This window comes from Sturnira hondurensis, unplaced genomic scaffold (assembly GCF_014824575.4).
Source record: "Sturnira hondurensis isolate 20B ecotype Veracruz unplaced genomic scaffold, ASM1482457v3 Scaffold0022566, whole genome shotgun sequence".
Classification (NCBI taxonomy): domain Eukaryota; kingdom Metazoa; phylum Chordata; class Mammalia; order Chiroptera; family Phyllostomidae; genus Sturnira; species Sturnira hondurensis.
Window position 1 is genome coordinate 1,328,123 of NW_028095197.1, and position 20,346 is coordinate 1,348,468.

Sequence of the window (20,346 nt, forward strand, 5' to 3'; positions counted from 1 at the left end):
CTCTCTGCTTCACCTGGTCTCTGTTGAATTTTCTGCTTGGCTTTCAGCAGCGGCTTCAGTCTTGAATTCTTCTAAATGAATCCTCCATGCCTATTTTCCTATGCCGAGCTCAGATCCCAGCACCCAGGCCCTCATTGGGGAGGAGACTGAACCTGCAGATTTGATAATCTTTTAATCAGTCAATCGCAGATGGCACACCTGTCAGTGTTCACACACACACAAGTAATACATGTAAGTAACCATGGATGATTGAACCTGTCCAGTTACTTTTGCAAGTAAAGCTCAAACAACCTCCCCAGGACATGGCTTCTGTCCCTCCATGTCTTAGATTCATTTTCTTTAGGTGGGTGCCTCACTATGCTGATGCTGGTGTGCTAAGTCACGTATGGCAGCTCCAGGCCTTCTAGTTCAAGTCTAGCAGAAAAAGTCTCTGCTCCTATTTCTGAGTTCTTAGGAACACATTTGATGATATTTCACTGGCTTCCAATCTGTCTCAAGACATTCCCTGGATCAATTGCCGTGACCAAAAATTTTAAACGTGGATGCCTCCCAAATTCACCTGAAGCATAGGAATTGAAGGCTGGAGAGACTCCCCAAGGAAATTCTAAATGTATTGTTGGAAGAAGAGACAATGAGTGTTGGGGTGAATGATTCAGTGCCTGTACATTAAGATAACCGGATCAGTTGTTTTATAGTTTCGTGTCAATTATGTAAATTAAGAAGCAATTCAATCAAGAGTTAATAATGACTCACAAATCAGATAGTATAAAGCCATCCTTCAGTTCCCATCTCTTCCAAATATACTTCATGGACCAGCAACAACAGGTTCACCAGGAAGCCTGTGAAGGTTTCAGAATCTCAGGCCCCTTGGACCCACTGAATCAGAATCTGCATTTTAACAAGATCTCCAGTATGAACAGTAGAGCTAAAAATTAATGATCCAAACTTAACTCTCAGCTTACACATATGGGACCCGGGATAAGGCAAACGAAGAGCTTTGTCCCAAGTCAGCAGTGGTAGAACTAGAACAGGAAATGGAATCCTTGTTTCTTTGTCACTTATGGGAAGCTTTTCTCCACACTGGTAGGGTACATGTGTCAATCAACTGTAATTATGTTCTTAATTATGTTTTTGTTACTAAAACATACAAATCAGACATGTCACTGTAGCATAATGGCTCAGAAGAGCAAGTCTGTAATCGGAGATGTCTGGATTCTAACCTCTAGATTTTTCTACCTCACGAATTGCACAAGTTACTTGACACTGTTAGATGCCATTTGCTCCTCTATTGACCTTACAGACTTATTCCAGGAACTGAAAGAGACAAGGCATCTATGTATAATATATTGGTTAAAATTTTAATTAGTATTTTGAGCACATAAAGCTCAAAAATGTTATTTTTAGCATGATTTTTTTATAGAATAACTTTTTCCATCTATTTTTTCATCCATCTCTTTTCAGGCATCTGCAATACAAAGATGGGTAAGTATGTGTAGCTGCCACCAGGGCACTACATTCCACTAGAGGAGAAGAGTAGCAACACAGTTGTGACAAATGCAAGCCTGTGTGCGCAAAGTGCCATCAAAGCACAGAAAAGGAGCTATTGATTTTGCCTGGAAAAGAAGGACAAGTCTCATAAAAAAATGCATAGCCTGCACTTTGATGGGGACATGGGAGTTTATCAAGGTATTCAATTTAATTTAGTTTTTGAGAAATTAGCATGCATTTGGTTTTGGCAGTTGAAAGCATTAAAATATACATAAGACAGCACCCCAACAGAATCATAGAATCATAAAATACAGAGCTTACAGTGACTTACGATGGATACTATGATGTTCACCCTGCAGGTCCCCACTCCCTTGTCCACAAGCGGGGCCGTGTAACTAGCTGTAACGGGTTGCAGTCAATGAACTGAGGGCAGAAGTGGCACGTGTTCATTGCAGAGAGAGGCGTGGAAGTCAAGGTGCAAGAACAGTCTTCCAGTTGGTGCAGTTACACCACCGCCAAGCTTCTGTGATGGCACACAGCAGCACTCCCCGCACCCAAGAGAGACGTGCTCCGTGAGGGAGAAATACATTTCGGTGGTAATGTATTTGGGGGTAAACCAACCAGATTCAGGGTTGCTTATTACCGAAGCATAGCCCAGAACACCTAACTCACATGGGATGATGATGGTCATGGAGAGTAACTTCTCATTTTATAGTGGAGCAACCCTGGCGTCAGAAAGGATGAGCTTCAGATAAAGGGGAGGTGGGTGAGAGTTGTTGCTGGTCCTATCCAAACGTCATACTGTGTGGCACTTTCTAATCATATTTTCCCTGCTCACACACAGTATTTTTCAGAAACTAATCTGGAAATCTTACTAAAAATACGCACTCTGGCATAGCCAATGAAACCACTGCCATACGTCTTTGGGGCATCATGCTTTTCAGTGTTAAAAAAAAGTTATGAATTGCCTCAAGCAAAACAACCCATCTGTGTGTCTTTGCATGCTACTCCAAAGCCACCCGACTATCTAAAATCAGACTTTTTAGGTATGAATAAGCTTGAGATTGAGACCTAGAGAGTGTCACGTTTAACCTCCAGTATATTCTCACAGCCGAGTGGCACCCTCCTCCCAAACAACACTTCTAATGGGAGGCTGACAGACTTCCGACTAAAGCAGTTCCAATGTGCCACTATAATAACCTACTTCTTTTGATTGCATTTATTTTTAATGATTATTTTCCCTGTATGCCAATCCAACCTGTACTGGCAACCCAGACTTAGGGGGAAGGGAGGGAAGTGGAGGACCCAGAACGTTGGCTTGGGCTACACTGCCACCTAGAGGTACTACGGAAGAACTGACGCTCTGCTATTCGGAGAGCGTGGCAGCTGTCCAGTTGAAATGAGAGCTTCCTTCCTCCCGCTGCAGCGGACTGGGTAAGAGAAACTAGAACTATTCCCTCAGTTTCACTTAAACAAAATATATTATGTAAAAGCATGCCCATGGGTGTGTTCAGTGAAAAAGTACTCTTGCTTGGCCCTAAGAAAGGAGATCCTTTAAGGAATGGTTGGTTCCACTTGGAAAATGCTTTTCTCCGCAGTTCTTTTCATTACAACAGTTATTTGATTCACAGTTTGAACTGAATGGACAGCAAATCATTTGGCAATGGATTGTTACAAAAGTCTGAACAGGTCCATATGGTCGGAACCACAATCACATTGCGAAAATAAAATTTATTCAAAAGTTATTCAGGTTCGGAATAGAAGCCAGGAAGTAAAGGAGGAGGCCGAGGGCGACATGTTGAGTATGTACGTTCTGCAAATGACAATTCGACAAGTCTATTCCTAATTTTCAGCATTTTGAGGGCAGACACAAAAGCCTGTTGTTGTTGACAAGGCCTTTGACCTTCTCCTTGGGCGATGCCAAATTTTGCACAAATGCAAACCATTTTAAATAAACATGAAGAACTTGTATTTCATGAGAGCATTGTTTTCAAACAATTAATACCATAAACACACAACTTCAGGGAAAAGAAAATTTCAGCAGGCTTTTGGATAGGTAAGGAATTAGTCAATGTTATTTATGATATTTGCCATAAGAGATGGACAAAAATCTGTGGCAAATCACTGGAGACCTAGGGAATTCTCAGCTGCAACCTCTTTATGACATTTTAAGCCCCTAAGAGTGGGCCCTACTTTGAACTTGTGTTAGCAACACAATCTTTGTACAACCTATAATGTGGCTACCTCCCTTTGCATCATTTCTCCAAGATTGAAAAGCAATGTGGAAGGCCCTGGCTGACGTAGCTCAGTGGACTGAGCATGGGCCTGCGAACCAGAGGATTGAGGTTCGATTCCCAGTCAGGGCACATACCTGGGTTGCAGGCCAGTTCCCGGCAGGGGACACACGATACATTGTGTGTCCTCAGCAGAGGCAACCATACACTGATATTTCTCTCCCTCTCTCCTTCCCTTCCCCTCTAAAAGATAAATAAATAAAAATATTTTATTAAAAAAAGCAATGTGGAGAGGACAACAGAGCAAAGCCACAAAAAGGGAAAAAAATGTGTTTGCAGCACAAAAATCTTATTACTGATACAAGTAGACAAATCAACAACTCTACTCACTGCAAGACATGGTCATTTTCAGAAGGGCAAAACCTAGCAGTTAAAATAACTTCACAATTTTGGGTACTTACAATGCTTCTGGCACTACCCTGTGCTTTATTCATTTAGTCCTCCGACAGCCCTGTGTGTGGGTACCATCCTACCCCGTTGCACAGGTGAGCACAGTGAGGTCCAGAGAGGTGGAGCCAACTGAGAGGTAGAGCCTGGGTCCAAACTCAGTTGGTCTGTCTACAGAGCCTGAACTAAACCCAGGCATCCCTCCTGTTACTGTGCTTCCCTTCACTGCAGTTCACAGATGTTGCTTTTTTAAAAAAATGGAAGCCAAGGCCCTCCACTTGCCAAAAGATTACGACTTGCTTTATTGCAGTGGTCTGGAACCAAACCCTCAATATCTCTGCAGTATACCTGTATTATGCCACTAAATTATCACATTAAAGAACGTTTCCTGTAGGACGACTCAAGAGACTGTACTGCGGGGTTGTACAAGATGGTGCCTCCACTTCACAAAAGTCATTGCCTTCCTTTTTGTTTACAATTTTATTATTTACCTTTTTATTGAATTTATTAGGTTTCAAAATTCTACAGGTTTCAGATGAACAATTCTACAACACATCACCTACACCCTGTATTGTATGTTCGCCGCTCTAAGTCAAGTCTCTACCCATCACCATCTACCCCCCTTACCCTCCTCCACATTCCCCTCCCCACCTCCCCCTGGCAGCCAGCACAACTGTTGTCCATGCCCACAAGTTCTTTCTCTTTTTTTCCTTTTTTGCTCAATCCCTTCACTCCCCCAGCACTGCCATGCCCCCCCAACCCCACCATGGCTGTCAGCCTGCTCTCTATTATGAGTCTGTCTGTATGAACAAAATAACTCACAAACTACAGTCATTGCCTTCTTGTGGGCCACTCCCCCTGCCTCTCCCCCGGCTTCCTTTTTCTGTTTGGATCCCGTTCAGACCGGATCCCGGTAGCAGGAGCCTTCAATCCTATCAGTGTCCTGAGACCTGACGGCTTTTCCCCCTGGACCCTTCACCAGCTAGAGCTGAGCCAGCGCTTCCTTCAGTCACCCCGGAGGAATTTCCTCTCCCCACCGAGTGTCCTCAGGCGCCTTCTCCTCCCAGGCCTTGGGCGAAGGTGACTTTTTGGGGGTTAATTGGTATAGCAAGTCCGAGGCAGGTGTTCAATAAATATTTGACTAGGATCAATGGAGGTATTTCCAAAGCTTAATCAAGCCAGAGGCATTTTCAATATTGATGGGGTTCGTCGCAGCCCTTCTAACCTTGCCCAGGATCCCCAATCGATGGCCTACAGGCATTTCCTTGTTCCCCCCAGGATGTCCTCTGGGAGAGCGGCAACACCGAGAAGCCTCAATAGGAAGGATTTTACTGGCTTAAAAATAAACAGCCAAGGGAAATAAGGCTCATCTGCAAATGTCATTAAACTAAACGTTTCTTCTTCGTTGTACCTTGTAGTTCCTTTCTGGTGCGGGTGAAAGAGAGGTCATTTAAAGGTGACTTCCCAGAAACGGCCACCATTTATACAACATGTTCGGTTGGTTTAATTATTAAGTCTAATGCTATCAGGGTGTAATAAAATCTAAATTACCCAGGGGGTTGGTGAAGAGGAGACTGGAGATATGGAATGCCCTGGCACACCCCTAATGTTAATCCCATTGATCTATGGCTTCTGTTTCTCTTGTTCAGAAGTATTAAGCCAATGAAAGAACAAAACCACCAACAAATCAGCCAATGAAGAAACAAGTTCATAAAGAAACTAGGATATCCTGGGACCAACCACAGGTAAAACGTCGCCAGACACAGTTTCACTACTACACCTGTACCATGAATTACCTTGGGGACATTCCCAGGCCAGGAATTGGGGACTCCAGCAAACCGGACTCACAGAGTCAGAGAGTGTTCGGGGCCTCCTGGCCGAGACAGGGTACCAGTGATGGACTTAGAGGAGCCTGGCTGTAATGAGTGGTCAGGACACAGGAGGCTGGCTGTGGGTATCAGGACCAGAGAGATTGCCGCGATGAGGGTCTGAGAGGCGGGGAGAGCCACAGATGAGCCAAACCCGTAGGAGCACATGGGAGGGAGGGAAGGCCGTTTGGCTGGGCTCCCCCCCCCACACTCGGCCACACAATATATTATCAAATTTCTTGAACTTTCCAAGCTAATCAGTAGGAAAAGTGAAATGTTGTTATGGTTCTCATATGTATTTTTCTTACAAGTGATGCTGAACAAACTTCATATGATCAAAATCAACTGGGACTTCAGGGCCTCTTGGCAGTTTGGGTGTTACGCGGGTCAGACCGATTCTGCAGACACGCGGTCCCGGGGGCCAAAACTCAGGGACCCAAGAGACCTGGGTTGGAGTTGTAGAAGGCATTCCACTGATGGAGCACCTACTATGTGCAGGCACACTTGCTCCTCACAACAAGCAGAATTTTTGCTCTTCCGTGGTGTTATCATTCATCTGAGAAAGGCTGGTTAAATGATTTTTCTAAGGCTACATGTCTGATGAGAAGGGGAGTCCAGTGCAAGGCAGCTGTACTCCACACCCTGCGCTCTTCCTGAGGCCTGGTTTACTAACTGCTAACTGGGTCAAAAACAGTGGATCTGAGGGCGGAACACCTGGGTATGTCGATCTCATTCACCAGCTGTGTGACCTTGGGTAAATGATGTGAACTCTGGTGTGTGGGGCAGGGAAGTCTGTTTTCTCAGTAAATGTGTCCAAAAGGTAGAACTGGTACAATCAAGTCCTTCCAGGTGTCTGACTTAAGTGGCTTGTAATATGGCAAAAACCCCGAAGTCTTATAGGAAAAAAGAAAGGGAGGAAGGAAGGAAGGAGGGAAGGAAGGAACTAGGTAGGTAGGAAGAAACAAGGGAGGGAGGGAGGAGTGAGGAAGAAGGGATGGAAGGAGGGAGGGAGGAAGGAAGGAAGGAAAAAACAAAGAGAGAGAGAGAGTCCTGGCTCATCCAAATACATCATCATCTACAAAATTCCGAGCTGATGATCTTTACACACCTCATTTAGAATCTAACCGCCACTTGAAACTTCTCCCTGAGTGCCAGCAGCACTGTGAAGGAAGCGTTTTTTCCTCTCTCATTCATCACCTTAGAAGCGTTCCTCTATTGCTTTTTCCCCTTTCTTGTTTCTTCTCCCACTGCCAATATATGGAGTCACCGCACGCTAAAGAACCACACAGCTGAAGAGAAGCAAATTGTCTTCTAGACAACAGTTCATTTGTGTGTTGTTCCTTCTTTATCTTAAACACAGAGGCTTATGGCTTTTCCTTTTTATTGTGTAATCTATGTCTCCCATTTGGCTTTTTGAATTCCCATACACTCTGGCTCTACCGTCCTGAGTACCTGGGCACCAACGGCAGCCTGCAGCCCCTTCTTGGCAGTGTGAACAGGGAGGTGGGAGGAAGCAGGGAGAGAGCCCCCAGTGACCCAGGTCACCAAGGCCCTGCAAGTCCCTTGCGAGAGGAAAGTCATCATGCTGTTCCTTAAAGTGCTTCAGGAAGAAAAGTTTGCAAATGAATGCTCACACCTGCAGATCTCCTGACTTAATGGTCATGTACCCCGTTCCCCTGAGGGTTTATGCCGAGGGGTGGAAGACAGCAGAGCAAAGAGCTAGAAAAGACATCCACTTTGATTCCAGACTAGGTGTCTAACAAAGGGCTAAGTACTTCGCTTTCTTTACCTTTTCATCTAACTTGCTCTTCATATGTAGGTAAGATAGATGAGGGAACTAACACTCAGGATAAGCTCATGGTTAGAAAGTGGAATTCAAAAAAAGATCTGTCTGATTTCTAAGCCCATGCTGTCTAGTCGATACTGTACCCAACGGCCTCTGTCCCAACTCCAGGATCCTGGAGTTCTGGAGTCCCTTCACGTCTGGAAGGAATCTCAACGTGGTGACGTCACCCCAAGGTGGAGGAAACTGCTTCCTGAAGAGGAAGGGGCATCTTACCTTAAGCACAGATATGTATGTACGTTACATAAACAAATAAGGTAAGGTGTCTATGGCATTAGAACTTCACAGTGGAGGCAATTATAAAAATAGGTCTAAAATCACTCAGTATAACGATAATTCTTTTTAAAAGGTTGGAAAACACTGATCTAGACATAGCCTTTGGTGATTTGTACTGTATCTTACTGCTTCCTATTTGGCGGTCTCTATTAGATAGACGAGCCTCTCAAAATGAAGGGTTGCTAAGCCTGAAATAATCAATTAGCAGGCAGCTTGATTTAAAATCAGAGCAGCCCATGGTTATTTATAACATTTAGATTGGGAAGCATTCAAGTCAGGCTCCATCAAGGTGCAAGCCCCTATGCCCAAGCGCCTGCCAGGCTGAGCCAGGCTTGACCAGCACTGTTTGGTACAAACCCTCTCCTCATCCCGCCCTGCCTGCTCCCCACCTCTGACTTTGTCCCCTTTTGTCTCCACCTTCCTCTCTCTCCATCTTCTCCAAAGCCTCATGGGAAATGGTTTAAACCAGGCATCAGGGGACAAGGCCAGCCCAGGTAAGTTGATTGGCACGAAAACAGTAGAGCCACTGTGGGTTCCAATTGAACTCTTTATGTAAAATGAGAGCTGAGGACATGATCACAACATAATTCAGGCAATTCCACAGGAATTTGCTGTGTGCAGAAGGGGAGTGGGGAAGGGGCAATGCTCAGGAGGTATGGGGGGAGGGGGCCTCAGGAACCAGTGGTCCCTACACCGCACGTCCCCTGCAGTCCTGGCTAGAAACATTTTCAGACTGAACTTTCTTGCCCTCTTCTGTCTGATCTCTCCCGGCCTCTTCTTCTTAACTAAAGCCCCCCCCTCAAAAAAAACCCCTCAAACTAGAACCCTCCATATTACCACCATTCTTTTAACAATTCCAAATTTTGGCCTTCATTTCTCTGAGGCCAATCTCAGTTATTGCCCAACTCTAACAACTTATTAACATTTCTTCTCCTCGTAGTGTTTCCTGCATCAGTTTCTGCATTGAAGCTGTAATGCACAGGCGACACCATTGATGTCACCCATCCTTGATTGCTGTCCTGAGAAGCAGATACACCTGTGGGTGGGATGGGGCCAGGGAAATCACTGAGGTTCCCATAACTGCTAGACTGTGAGTTCTGAGAGGCTAAAACATGGTATCATATACACCTACTTGGTCCTTCCCTCCGCTCACCAAACAACGCTGGGAATGTCTGCGGACCAAAATAGTTTCCCAGGGCAACCGTAACAGATGATCACAAACCAGTTGGCTTAAAACAGCATGAATTTATTCTCTCACAGCTCTGGAGACCAAACACCCAAAATCAAGGCGTTGGCAGGGCCATGATCTCCCTAAAGGCTCGAGGGCAGAATCTGTTCCATGCCTCTCTCTGAGCTTCCGTGTTGCTGGCAGTCCTCGGCACTCCTTGGCTTGTGGACACATCACGCTAACCTCGGCCTCCGCAGTCACACAGTGTTCTCCCCACGTGTCTCTGTCTTCTCTTTCTGCTTATAAAGACACCAGTTGCATTGGATTAGGGTACACCCTAGTCAAGAATGACCTCATCTTAATTTGAGTACATCTGCAAAGACCCCATTTTCAAGTAAGTTCATGTTCACCAGTACCAGAGTTTAGGATTTCAACATACATTTCAGGGGGGTACAGTTCAATTCACAACAGCGACTTAATGGAAAAACGGAGTGAATGATTAAATACATACTTTATGGAAGGGAGGGAGGGAGGGAGGGAGGGAGGGAGGGAGGGAAAGAGGAAGGGAGGGGAGCCCACATTCTCAGTTTCCAGGCCAGCAAAGCAAGAAGTATGGTGTCTTGAACTGTGGGCCTGAAGACAGGAGACCTGGGCTCTGGGTCCAGCTCTAAAACCAGACAATCAGACTGTCCCTGAATACCAGTTACCTTACCGATTAAAAAAGGGCATAGTATGGATAATCTCTAGAATCCCTCTTACCGCTAACATTTATTCTACCCTGGGTGTCCACTCAGTAGAGTAGATCCATGGAGACAAGAATATTTCTCCTGCCCTCCAACCAGCTAGGAAATCAAGAATCGGTTCTTAGGAGAACTTGAGCGCTTCCAACATTCAAGATGGAGGAGGACACGCCCTGCAGAAACTATAGTCCTTCTAATGCAAGGGTCCTGGCTGCCACAGGAAAGAAGCCAATCAGAAGGCTGTCTTGAATTTGAATCAGAACAATAGCCACATTACCATGTTATCTCTCTTCCAGGCAAGTCAGCTCAGTGAGTCCAGACAACAGAAACAAAATACAGTTCCTTTTTTAGGTGTTCATTATAATCATTAAGTCCTAATAGAGTTTCTTCTCCAAAAGCACTTAGACTCAATAAATGTGGGCAATCTTTAAGATATACATTGTCTGAGGCAGGGTGCTATATATATATAGTGGAAAGATTCAAAGAGACCTCAGTTTGAATCCCAGCTCTGCTATTTAGGCCCTGAAGCAGTTTAGAGTTAAGCCTGTTTCCTCGCCTGTTAAAACGAGAATGTTATTGCCAGAATAAAATGAGAAGATCTGTAGGAAGCATGAAGGGCACAGTAAACATTTAGGAAATGCTCACCTTCCTGTCCAGTAAGAAGTGTATATCCTCTCTGTGCCTTGCCTGCATCTGAGCTGACCGCACATCCGCTGATGCTCCACCGTGCTCTGTGGTAGGCATCTAGCCCCCGTTATGACAGACTGTCTGCATAAGGTCAGCTGTACATGCCCATGTACATGTTTAGCAATTCATCTGTGTGCTTGCTCCGTGCTCCCACTGAAGTCCCATTGAGTCTATAATCTCGAGAGTTATAAACGGCTCGAAGGACCATATCTGTTTACAACCACTTGCACAGCCTCCAAGAGATAAGAGGCACAGCGTACACATTAATCCAGTGGCTGGGGGAGAGACCCATGAGAATGCACATTCTTCCCGTTACCATGCAGCCGGAATTTACCGGTGGCTCCATTTCCTCCAGTTGCTGAGGAGATGACTTCTTTTGTGATCCTGTCAACTGAACGATACATTCTTCAGGACCAGGAAGCATGCTTTTGATTCTTTCTGCCCAGCCTCTCAGGGAGCACTGCCCCTAATCAATGCTGTACAAATGGTTAGTTGGTCAACTCTACGTCAGGTTGTGGTCGTTTAGTTAAACTTCAGGTTTGCAATGATAAATGCCTATTTCTGGTTCTCAAAGAGCATTTAGGAAATTTTAAAATTCATCGGTATACTTCATGTAGACCAAAAAAAAAGTGGGAAAATTTTGGCTGTATACTTATTTAGGATTTCAAAACTAAAACATTAAAAAGTGAACTAGTAAAGAGTAACACATTGTTCCTTTTTAAAATTTAGATCATCTAATAGCTTGGAAATCAAGAAAAGGCAAAGGTAATGATACGAAATTATCATGGATGTTGCAGTACACAGAACAGTGACCTGCCCGAGTACTAATTCACAGAATCTGAACTATGCTACCTCAATGGCAAAAGGAGTTGGCAGATATGATTAATAATCTTGAGGTGGTAACATGCAGGGGGTGCAGAGGGAGAAAGACGTGAGTCAGAGAAAGAGATTAACCCCTGAGGTTATGGGGACGGCCAGAGCACATCCTGAACTTTTTCTATCACAGCCTCACTATTCCTGGCCGTCACACTGCGAACTAGTGGACCTGCTGCCACATTGGCCACAATGACCTGGTACGCCACAGCACCAGCCACCACGTGTATATTTTTGCCTCCCACCAGCCATCTGTCCAGGCTACAAGCCAAGTGCTTTAGAGGCCTGGTTTCACCAATGCACCTCCTAGAACTAAAATCCCTTCAGGGGCCCTGGCTGGTGTGGCTCAGTGGATTGAGCACTGGACTGGGAAGCTCAATTCCCAGTCAGGGCACATGCCTGCATTGAGGGCCAGATTCCCAGTAGGGGGCGCACAAGTGTGTGGTTATAATTATTAACCACACACTGAAGTTTCTCTCCTTCTCTTCCCCTCTTTCTAAAAATAAATAAATAAAACCTTTACAAAAAGAAAATCACTTCAGGGATGCCTGCAGCATAGTTGAAGGAAATACCCAAAGGGCAAAGGAAGCCTGCTTCACTTAATATACAATGCAGAAAATATTTGTAGTTCCCTGAACATTAGCATAGCTATAAAAATTATACTTTATGGTATAATTATTAATGGTTTGAAAAGAAATAAACAGTATAAATGAAATATGGCAGATACTATGAAAATATAAACCATATAAATCAAAATCATAAAACAATTATTTTAGACTCAGAGGCCTACTTCATATATATATACATGAAATTTCTAACACGTATATACAATAACCCCCCCAAAATGATCACTCTGAAACTGATCTCAGTACTAATATGAAAATAAATCTTTATCTTTAACTTCAATTTTATCTTCAGCAAGAGAGCTGTGTGACTTGAGTTTATGCAAATCACATTTTGTATTAAATAATCAATGTCATATATGTCATACAAAGCAGCAAGTGGAAAAAATAAGTTATGAAAATGCATGAGGCTAAAAGTTAACAGTAAAAAACATCTACTTATCCAACATTCCTTTCTATAATGAAATTAAAATATTATCCAATGTGTCAGGATACATAAAAAAGGAGTATAGCATAATTGTGATTTTAAAAGCTCTCAAAGGCAAAATTTAGACAAGATGAGTTGCTTGCATAGAACTATGCAAAGGTATCAAATAATCTAAGTTAAAACCATGAAATACAGTCTTGTGCCACACAGAACAGACCCAAAATTCAACGGTGGTCCCATAGATTAGAATGGATCTCAAGCAAAAAGTTTGTTCACAATGTTGAAGGAAAAGGCTGGACCAACTCGGATGTTGAATTTAGTGCTCTGAGTGCTTTAAATAGAAGAGGAGACTGAGAGAGATGCCCCCCACACACACACACACGATTCTGTGTGCAAACTCAGCAACCCTCCTGTCTCTCTCTTCCCTCCCAGTCTAGCAGTCTAGGCCCCCCAGCCCTCCCCCCCCCCCCCCCGCTTTTATTGTATCTCCTCTCCAGCTTTATCTGTGCAGGCCTCTTTCCTTTCCTCTGCCTTTGTCTTTCTTCCCTCTCTGCCTTCTTCCCTCCTTCCTTCTGATGTCTATTCTCCCTCTGCCAGCACCTCCCTCCACAACCCTCCCCCATCTGGTCTCCCAACGCCTGCACACAGGCACACACACTTTATCTTATACACTGTATTTCTGCTGTACCTTTTCTGTTTAGATGCACAAATATTTACCACTGAGTTACAACTGCCTACACTACTCAGTACAGTAGCATGCTGTACAGGTTTGTAGTCTCGAACAACAGGCTACACTATACGGCCTGAGTGTGTGGTGGGCTGGTGACGCCCCCTAGGTTCGTGGAAGTGCACTCTGTGATGTTTGCACAACAAAACTGCCTAACAAAGCACTTCTCAGAATGTACCCCAGTCCTTCATCAGTGCATGACTGTATTTTTGTTCTTAATGAAAATATGCTTTCAATTTGAGAACACCTTCATGAAATCAAATGCTGGTAATAATCACAATTTGCTAGCAATGCGGCTGAAAGAGCTGTAAGTAGCTTTTCTGTAAACAAGATTGCTACCAGAGCTATACGCATCTAATTTGGATTTTGTTGCCAAAATACTTATCCGTGTTCGAGCAGTTAAAGATGACTACTTTGTCTATCAAAGGTACCTGTGTACTCTAAACACTGTGGATGTGCTGGCCCAGGTAATACTTTTGTATCAAAGGCATGCTCACAGGTACAGATGGTAAAACACAGAGAGACACTTCGGGGGAAAAGAAAAGCAACATGACAGCACCTACTCACAGCTTCGTGCAACTCCACCAGACACCCGAATGTGAGTCCCACGTGACACACGTGTCAGGTCCCTTTGAACCTGGCTCCACCGATGTCACCTAGGCAGGCGGCAGAGGCAGAACTTCCATCTCATACACCGGCAAAGTAACCACCACTCCCTCCACCGCTCAGCGTGACAGTTCCCCACAAACAAGGCATTGTTTTTCGTCAAAAACATAATATTTTCTCATAGCTTTTAACTACCAAAAACCGTGAAAGAGGAAACAGGAATGCATGTGGAGTTGTGATGGACAGATCCAACTTTTTAGGAAAAAACAACTAGATGTCATCAACAGAGAGGAAGAAAGCTTTCAAAGCCAAATGATGCTGTGGCTACTTACAATCAGTGTGTGTGACGCACCTTGTCAGCTTCCATTAAAATAAAAATGAAGTGTGATTTGATCCTAAAAACCATAAACAGGAGAAGAATTCCTACAATGAACTGTTTTAATTCAATAAAAAGGAATGTGATTAGCTTCTATGTAAAAAGCTATTATTTCAGTTTTTTCCAGCAAATTACTTGAGGCCTTGACCTATACGAACCAAGTAGGTTCAGATCGCTGGTTAGGAATACCTTAATTGATTCAGGCCACTGAAAACCAAAAACCCCAAACCCAGCATTGCAGACCTACCCCAGGGTTAGAGACACTTCAGTGGGGAAGTGTGGGAGGTATTGCTGGTTCTAGAAGGGGCACAAGACCTATTAGGTCCTTGGTGAGGATGAGTCACTAGTCACACTAATCAAAGGACTCTGATTCCTTTCCTAACCACACCTCTTTCGTTAAAGAGATGATGTGTCCAAATACCATGCATAATGACTTCTTTCATAGTTCATTACTTAAGGAAGCAAACGCTGGCAGGTAGGCAGTAAAGGAACTTGCATTATATTGGAGATTATGCTTTTAAACCCTGGGAAGGTTTGAAATACGTGTGCATACATATTCTCACTTGGCAAAAAATGTTAAATAGTTCTAAAGACTAATGTATTTTAATGAGATATAATTCACATATCGTAAAATTCACCCCTTTAAAGTACACAATTCAGTGGCTTTTAGTGTACCCACAAACTCGTGCAACCATTAACTCCACAGTGTAACCCCAGGACATTCTCATCACCCGCAAAGGATGTCACGTGCCCATTAGCGGCCACTCACCCTCGGCTCCTCCCTTTGCCCAGCTCCTGGCAGCCACTCAAAGGTATATTTTTTTAAGTGAAGAGTGACGACTTTCCTAGGCTTTGTCCTTTCCATAGGATGTGGCTTTATATGTTTTCATTAAAAATTTTAACATTGAATTTAGCCCACGGACTTTGTAAGTAGTTTGAGCTTACAAAATACCCTCTTTGAAATAGAACTATTACTATCACAAAAATGTTCTCTTCTCCATGCATAGAAAAATAAATTTTTCTGTCTCCACCGAAGCCTGAAAATTACCACTTTTTTCAGTTAAATTCTGTTCTTGTTTCAGAAGTGAGAAGAGTCAATACTACAATCTTTTAAAAGTACAAACAACTCAAGTCCTTACCAATTGTGAGCTATTGCACTCTCCCTCCCACTGCCAAAAGAAAAAAAAACACTATAGGTTGTGAGCGAGGCCCAAGGCCAAGGCCAGCAAGGATGTGTCTGAGGCCACAAGCCTAGTTAACAGCAGAGCTCGGATGATAATCCTTGTTTACTGGTACTCTAGTTCTGGCTATCTGTAGGACACGTGGTCACAGGTTGTATCAGCTACCACATGAATCTAATTACGTCCGAGAGTTTTTTCCACAGCTTCGATCTGAGCGTGTGATTTTTTTAGCACTTAAACACATTTACACATTATCTTTAAGTCTCTGGTAGGACAAGACAAGTATATTTTAACCAGGGAGCCCGAACTGTTCGTGGAAATGTAGCAAAGAAGAGTCGAGGTTCCGGAGGGACCGAGAACACAGTTCAGACTCCCACGCCGTAACTCTCCACGTGACAGTGTCCACAGGCCGCACATGAGTCCCACAGCTTCTGGGCTCCAGAAATGAAGACTTCGTAGGCCACGGGATGCAGGCTTACCCCTTGCAACAATTCTTCGTATGGATTGACTGTTTGAAACCGCTTCCAGTCAGGTTGGCGATGGATTTGCTGTCGTCCTCATCAGTTCTTTTCTTCACTTCCCTGGAGGGAGAGGTAGAGGCAGAGCAGAGGTCAAAGTGGAGGAAGAGACGGCGAGGGGGTTACTGAGGTACAGAACTACACTACAGTGGCTCTGCAGAAAGAGAAACTGCTCTGTTGAGCACACGCTGTGTGCCTTCCAGAAGGTGGTCCATGTGCTTTATATAGGCGTTGACTCATCTAATCCTCACAGGAACCGTGTGAATTTGTGGTGCCCTGTTTTACATTTTACATATGAAGAGTTCTCTGAGATCACACGGCTGGAGAAGTGGCAGAGCTGGAACTCAAACCCTGCAGGCTGGCTCCAGAGCGTGTCATCTGAGCACCAGGCCACAGGTTCCCACGCACACACATGCATGCATGCACAGGCCCACATGCATAGGAGCACACATGTGTGTACACACATGCGCAGACCCCTCTTGCTCTCTCCTATGGTTTTACATGCTTGACAGTCTGCCACACACACAGCCTGCTTCTTGTCAGCCTGCAACCTGGCCCACTGCCCCTCTCCTGCGGTCAGGACGGCGCTGTGACTGCTCAGACCCAAGGAATGCCAAGGAAGTGCTGTGCTGTGACTCAGAAGCCAGGTGGTAATGAGGCCTGGCCACTTGGAGCTGCTGTTTAAGAAGTCCAGGGTTCCTCAATGGAGTGAGGCCCGCAGAGGGACCCAGAGGAGCAGAGGACACAGGAGGAGCATCCTGGTGGCAGACATCAGGCCTGAGACAGCCCCGTGGCCATCTTACTACAAACACAGGTGACACAGGTGAGGGCAGCTGAGGAACCTTCCACCTGAGATCCCACTAATTCTGGTAATTTCCAAAAACAAAAGTGGTTGTGGTGTTAGGTGACTAAGTTCTGGGTGGTTTATTACTAAATGGTAGATACTGGGAATCAATCGCTAATGCCCAGCAAAGCCATGCTGTCCAGTAGAAATATAATGTAATCCACAAATGTAATTTTAAATTTTTAGTAGCCACCCTAAAAAAATGTAAAGAGAAGCAGGTGAAATTAAGTTTGTGACGTATTTTACTTAAGTCAGTAGAACACAAATATTATCAATTCGGCATGATATCTATAAAAATAACAGCCTGTTTTTGTCCCTTGACACCTCTATGGAACCATGTACAGGGCCTTCCCAGGCTGAGTACGCGTAACAACACAGACATTATCGAACGTGAAGCAAACAGGAAGGGAGAAAAGTAGGCACCCGCATTGTTCATCTGGCCTTCAGTTTCTTTAACTCACCAAAAATAAAGACACGTCTCACTTCCAGGAAATTAGAAAGACGAGGATTCCAAACATCTAAAACAGGTTTAACGCCGGGGAAATTAAATTACTTCGCCCCAAACAACCTTATGCTTAACAATCACATTTTAAATGGCTCAGTCTTGGAAACACGTTTACACCCAAAGGGCTCAGCAATCGTGCTGAACTGATACATCAGCTTGAGCTTCTTGTATGGTTTTCAAATTTCAGGCCATTGATCAATTAAATGCCTGTGGCACCTGAACAGACTGAAAAAAGTTTAAAGCCTGCGGCGCTGCTAACGGCAAATTTACTTACCACGGGACAATGGCCATGTGGCTGTCCTACCAGGGCTACAGGGAAATTGCAAAATTGCATTTCTAAGAGAAACTTTTCCTGGGATTGAGAGGTTTTCTGAGAAAAGGCAGAGCAGTTCATGCTGTCAACCAAACATTTTTGGCCTCCCTTTGAAAACGAATCCTTCAGACAGTGCAAATCCATAAACCCACCTTGTTCACCTAGCAAACCCATGACACGGTGTGCAAGAGACTGTGTTGGGATTGTCTTATGAGCTCTAAATCAAGAGCTTCCATGTTTTGCATTTTAAATAATATTCTGAAGAGTGGAAACCTTTTTTAAATATTCATTTAGCCTGTGGAGCCTACACCATTTCTATTTAAGACTTAGGTATGCTGACAAGCAAATCTGAAGGCAGAGTATAAAACTAATGGAAGTCTTTACATATTTGCCTTCTGTATAATTTTCATATTTAACACCAATTACTGACCTACTGGCCTCAAACCAGGCTATAATGTAATAACAACAACAGAATAAACTTCTGGATAAGGAATTCACAGGAAGTGCCCCCGTTACCAAGATGTCTCCAGGCACAGGCACTTTTAAGTAAACCCAACCTACAGTGGGAGCTAGGCCATAAACAGATCTGCAGAAGCAAATGGAGACAGACGGCTTACAGCCTCTCCTATCTTTATGATATAATAAAAAAACGATTCTGCACTCTGGGTGTGACCACAGCAATTTGGAGTCATTTACCTTTAATATGACCCTACTGGACAAGGCAGCATTACACAGTGATTGTATTATTCAGAGGATTGCAGGCTACTGTATACAGAATCACAGACTGTCAAAACAAGAAAGGTTTCGAGAGATCATTCTCTTCGCCCCCTCCCTTATTTTACAGATTAGAGATTCCTCCAGGAAGACAGGGACTTGTTCAGGACTTCACAGCTACTCCAGGGCAGATTTAAGGCTGGACTTCGAGTCTCTGACACCACAATCCTGTGACACGCTGGGCAGCAGCCAACAGCCAACAGCCACAGCCAGAGAGCCCGCTCAGCAGCATCCGCTCCTGCTCAGACACAGCAGCCACTCAGCCCCACACTGCCCAAGGCAAAAGCAGCACCCAGCGCCTGGCCAGCACAGTGCCCAGCCATGCTCTGAAGACCCTCTCTGAACACCGTCTGCCTCAATGGGCACGTCATCTCCATCCAGGAATTCTCACATACATTTTAATGAAACACAACACAACCATCCAAAAAAATTTTGAAAGGAAAACACCTACCAGCTCAGCAATTATTCCATCTTTAGTTCATATCATTGAATATCCCCCTCGCTATTTACTAAATGTATCCTGTTTGACCAAAACAGCTATGCGCCCAAAGGTGCATGAGATCCATTATTTCACTTAATTAATGAAGGTTCCTTTTAGCTCTTGACAAATGTGATATTAGCCCATGATTCTCCTAACTAATCAGAAGCAAAAAACCATGTAATTCACTTGAATGTATACGCTTAAATGTTTGTTTGCCCCTTTTCTACCTGTTCTAGGTCACAATCAAAGTTAGCACTTTGCTTTAAACAAAAATGTTTAAAGCAAAGTTAGTTTTTGCTTTAAACAAAAATGATTTCCAGATTTCCACTGTGATGGGAGCAGGTGGCTCTCTCTCTTGCACTGATGTCAAAGGAGACAATGTTCACAGACTCAGAGCTCAACCTCAAGGCATCTTCTAAGCCCTGACAAACTCATGCTAAGCAGGTATGTAAGGTCCCAGGGCTTGTTTTCTGGTTCTCTCAAGGTCTCATCCAAGCCTTCTATTAAAGGAATTCTATTCTAGGGAGCACTATAAACATCAAGTCATTCATAGAAAATCAGAATTTAAAATAATCAAAGTATTATAACTGTCAATGTGTACTAGCAGAAGAGGCCAATTATACTAAAGTTAAGATTCTTGAAAACCTCACAAGTGATCAGGAAAAGCTCTAAAAACTTAAAATTACATTTTTAGTTTGTCAGCAATTAAAGATCATTGGCCTGGATTTTGTTGGCACATATTTTGCTTTTTTTCTTATATATTCAATTCCTTTAGACCAGTACAGAATCATCTTGTTATTTGTGGCAGAAAACTAGGCAGAAGAAATAATTATAACAGACAATGCTGTTACTTCCCAAGAGTACTCTAAGGATTAAAACACACATTTACACTCAAGTTCCTCAAGAATGCAATATTTTATTCTAATCTACATCACAAAATGTGATTTATTATTAATACCACTGTGTCTTAGCTGACTAAATTACCTGCGTGATAAATTTAATCAAGTGCTTCCAACTGGCATGATACACAATTTGCTTTACTGAGGCTTTCTTTCCTTTAACTGGAAAATGCCATACTAGTTACATTCATAATAGTCTCTTGTGTTCAAAGTCTAGTTCCTGGAAATGATTCCTACAAGTCAACTGTTAGCTTTGTGGTGACATTCTGCAGAAATGGTGGTGCCTCTGATGCACCCACCCTGTTTGGCAAGTGAAGGTATTTTGCCAACGTTCACAGGGAACATACAGCATTACCAGTCCTTATCAAATCTATGTTTGTTTCCCTAACCACTGCTGAAAGGCGAGACAGTGCTTACCAATGCACAGTCACGTTGCGGCGAAGTCTGA

At 43.8% G+C, this 20,346-nt stretch overlaps 1 protein-coding gene across 1 annotated transcript in view; it reads right to left on the bottom strand.

The window, feature by feature from the left end:
* Positions 1–14,500: 14,500 nt before the first annotated feature.
* Positions 14,501–20,346, bottom strand: part of RASEF (RAS and EF-hand domain containing) — a 69,482-nt gene continuing 63,636 nt past the window's right edge. The window contains exon 17 of the mRNA XM_037035919.1: positions 14,501–16,145. Coding sequence (XP_036891814.1) covers positions 16,040–16,145 — 106 coding nt within the window. The 3' untranslated portion in view covers positions 14,501–16,039. The remainder of the gene's footprint in view (positions 16,146–20,346) is intronic.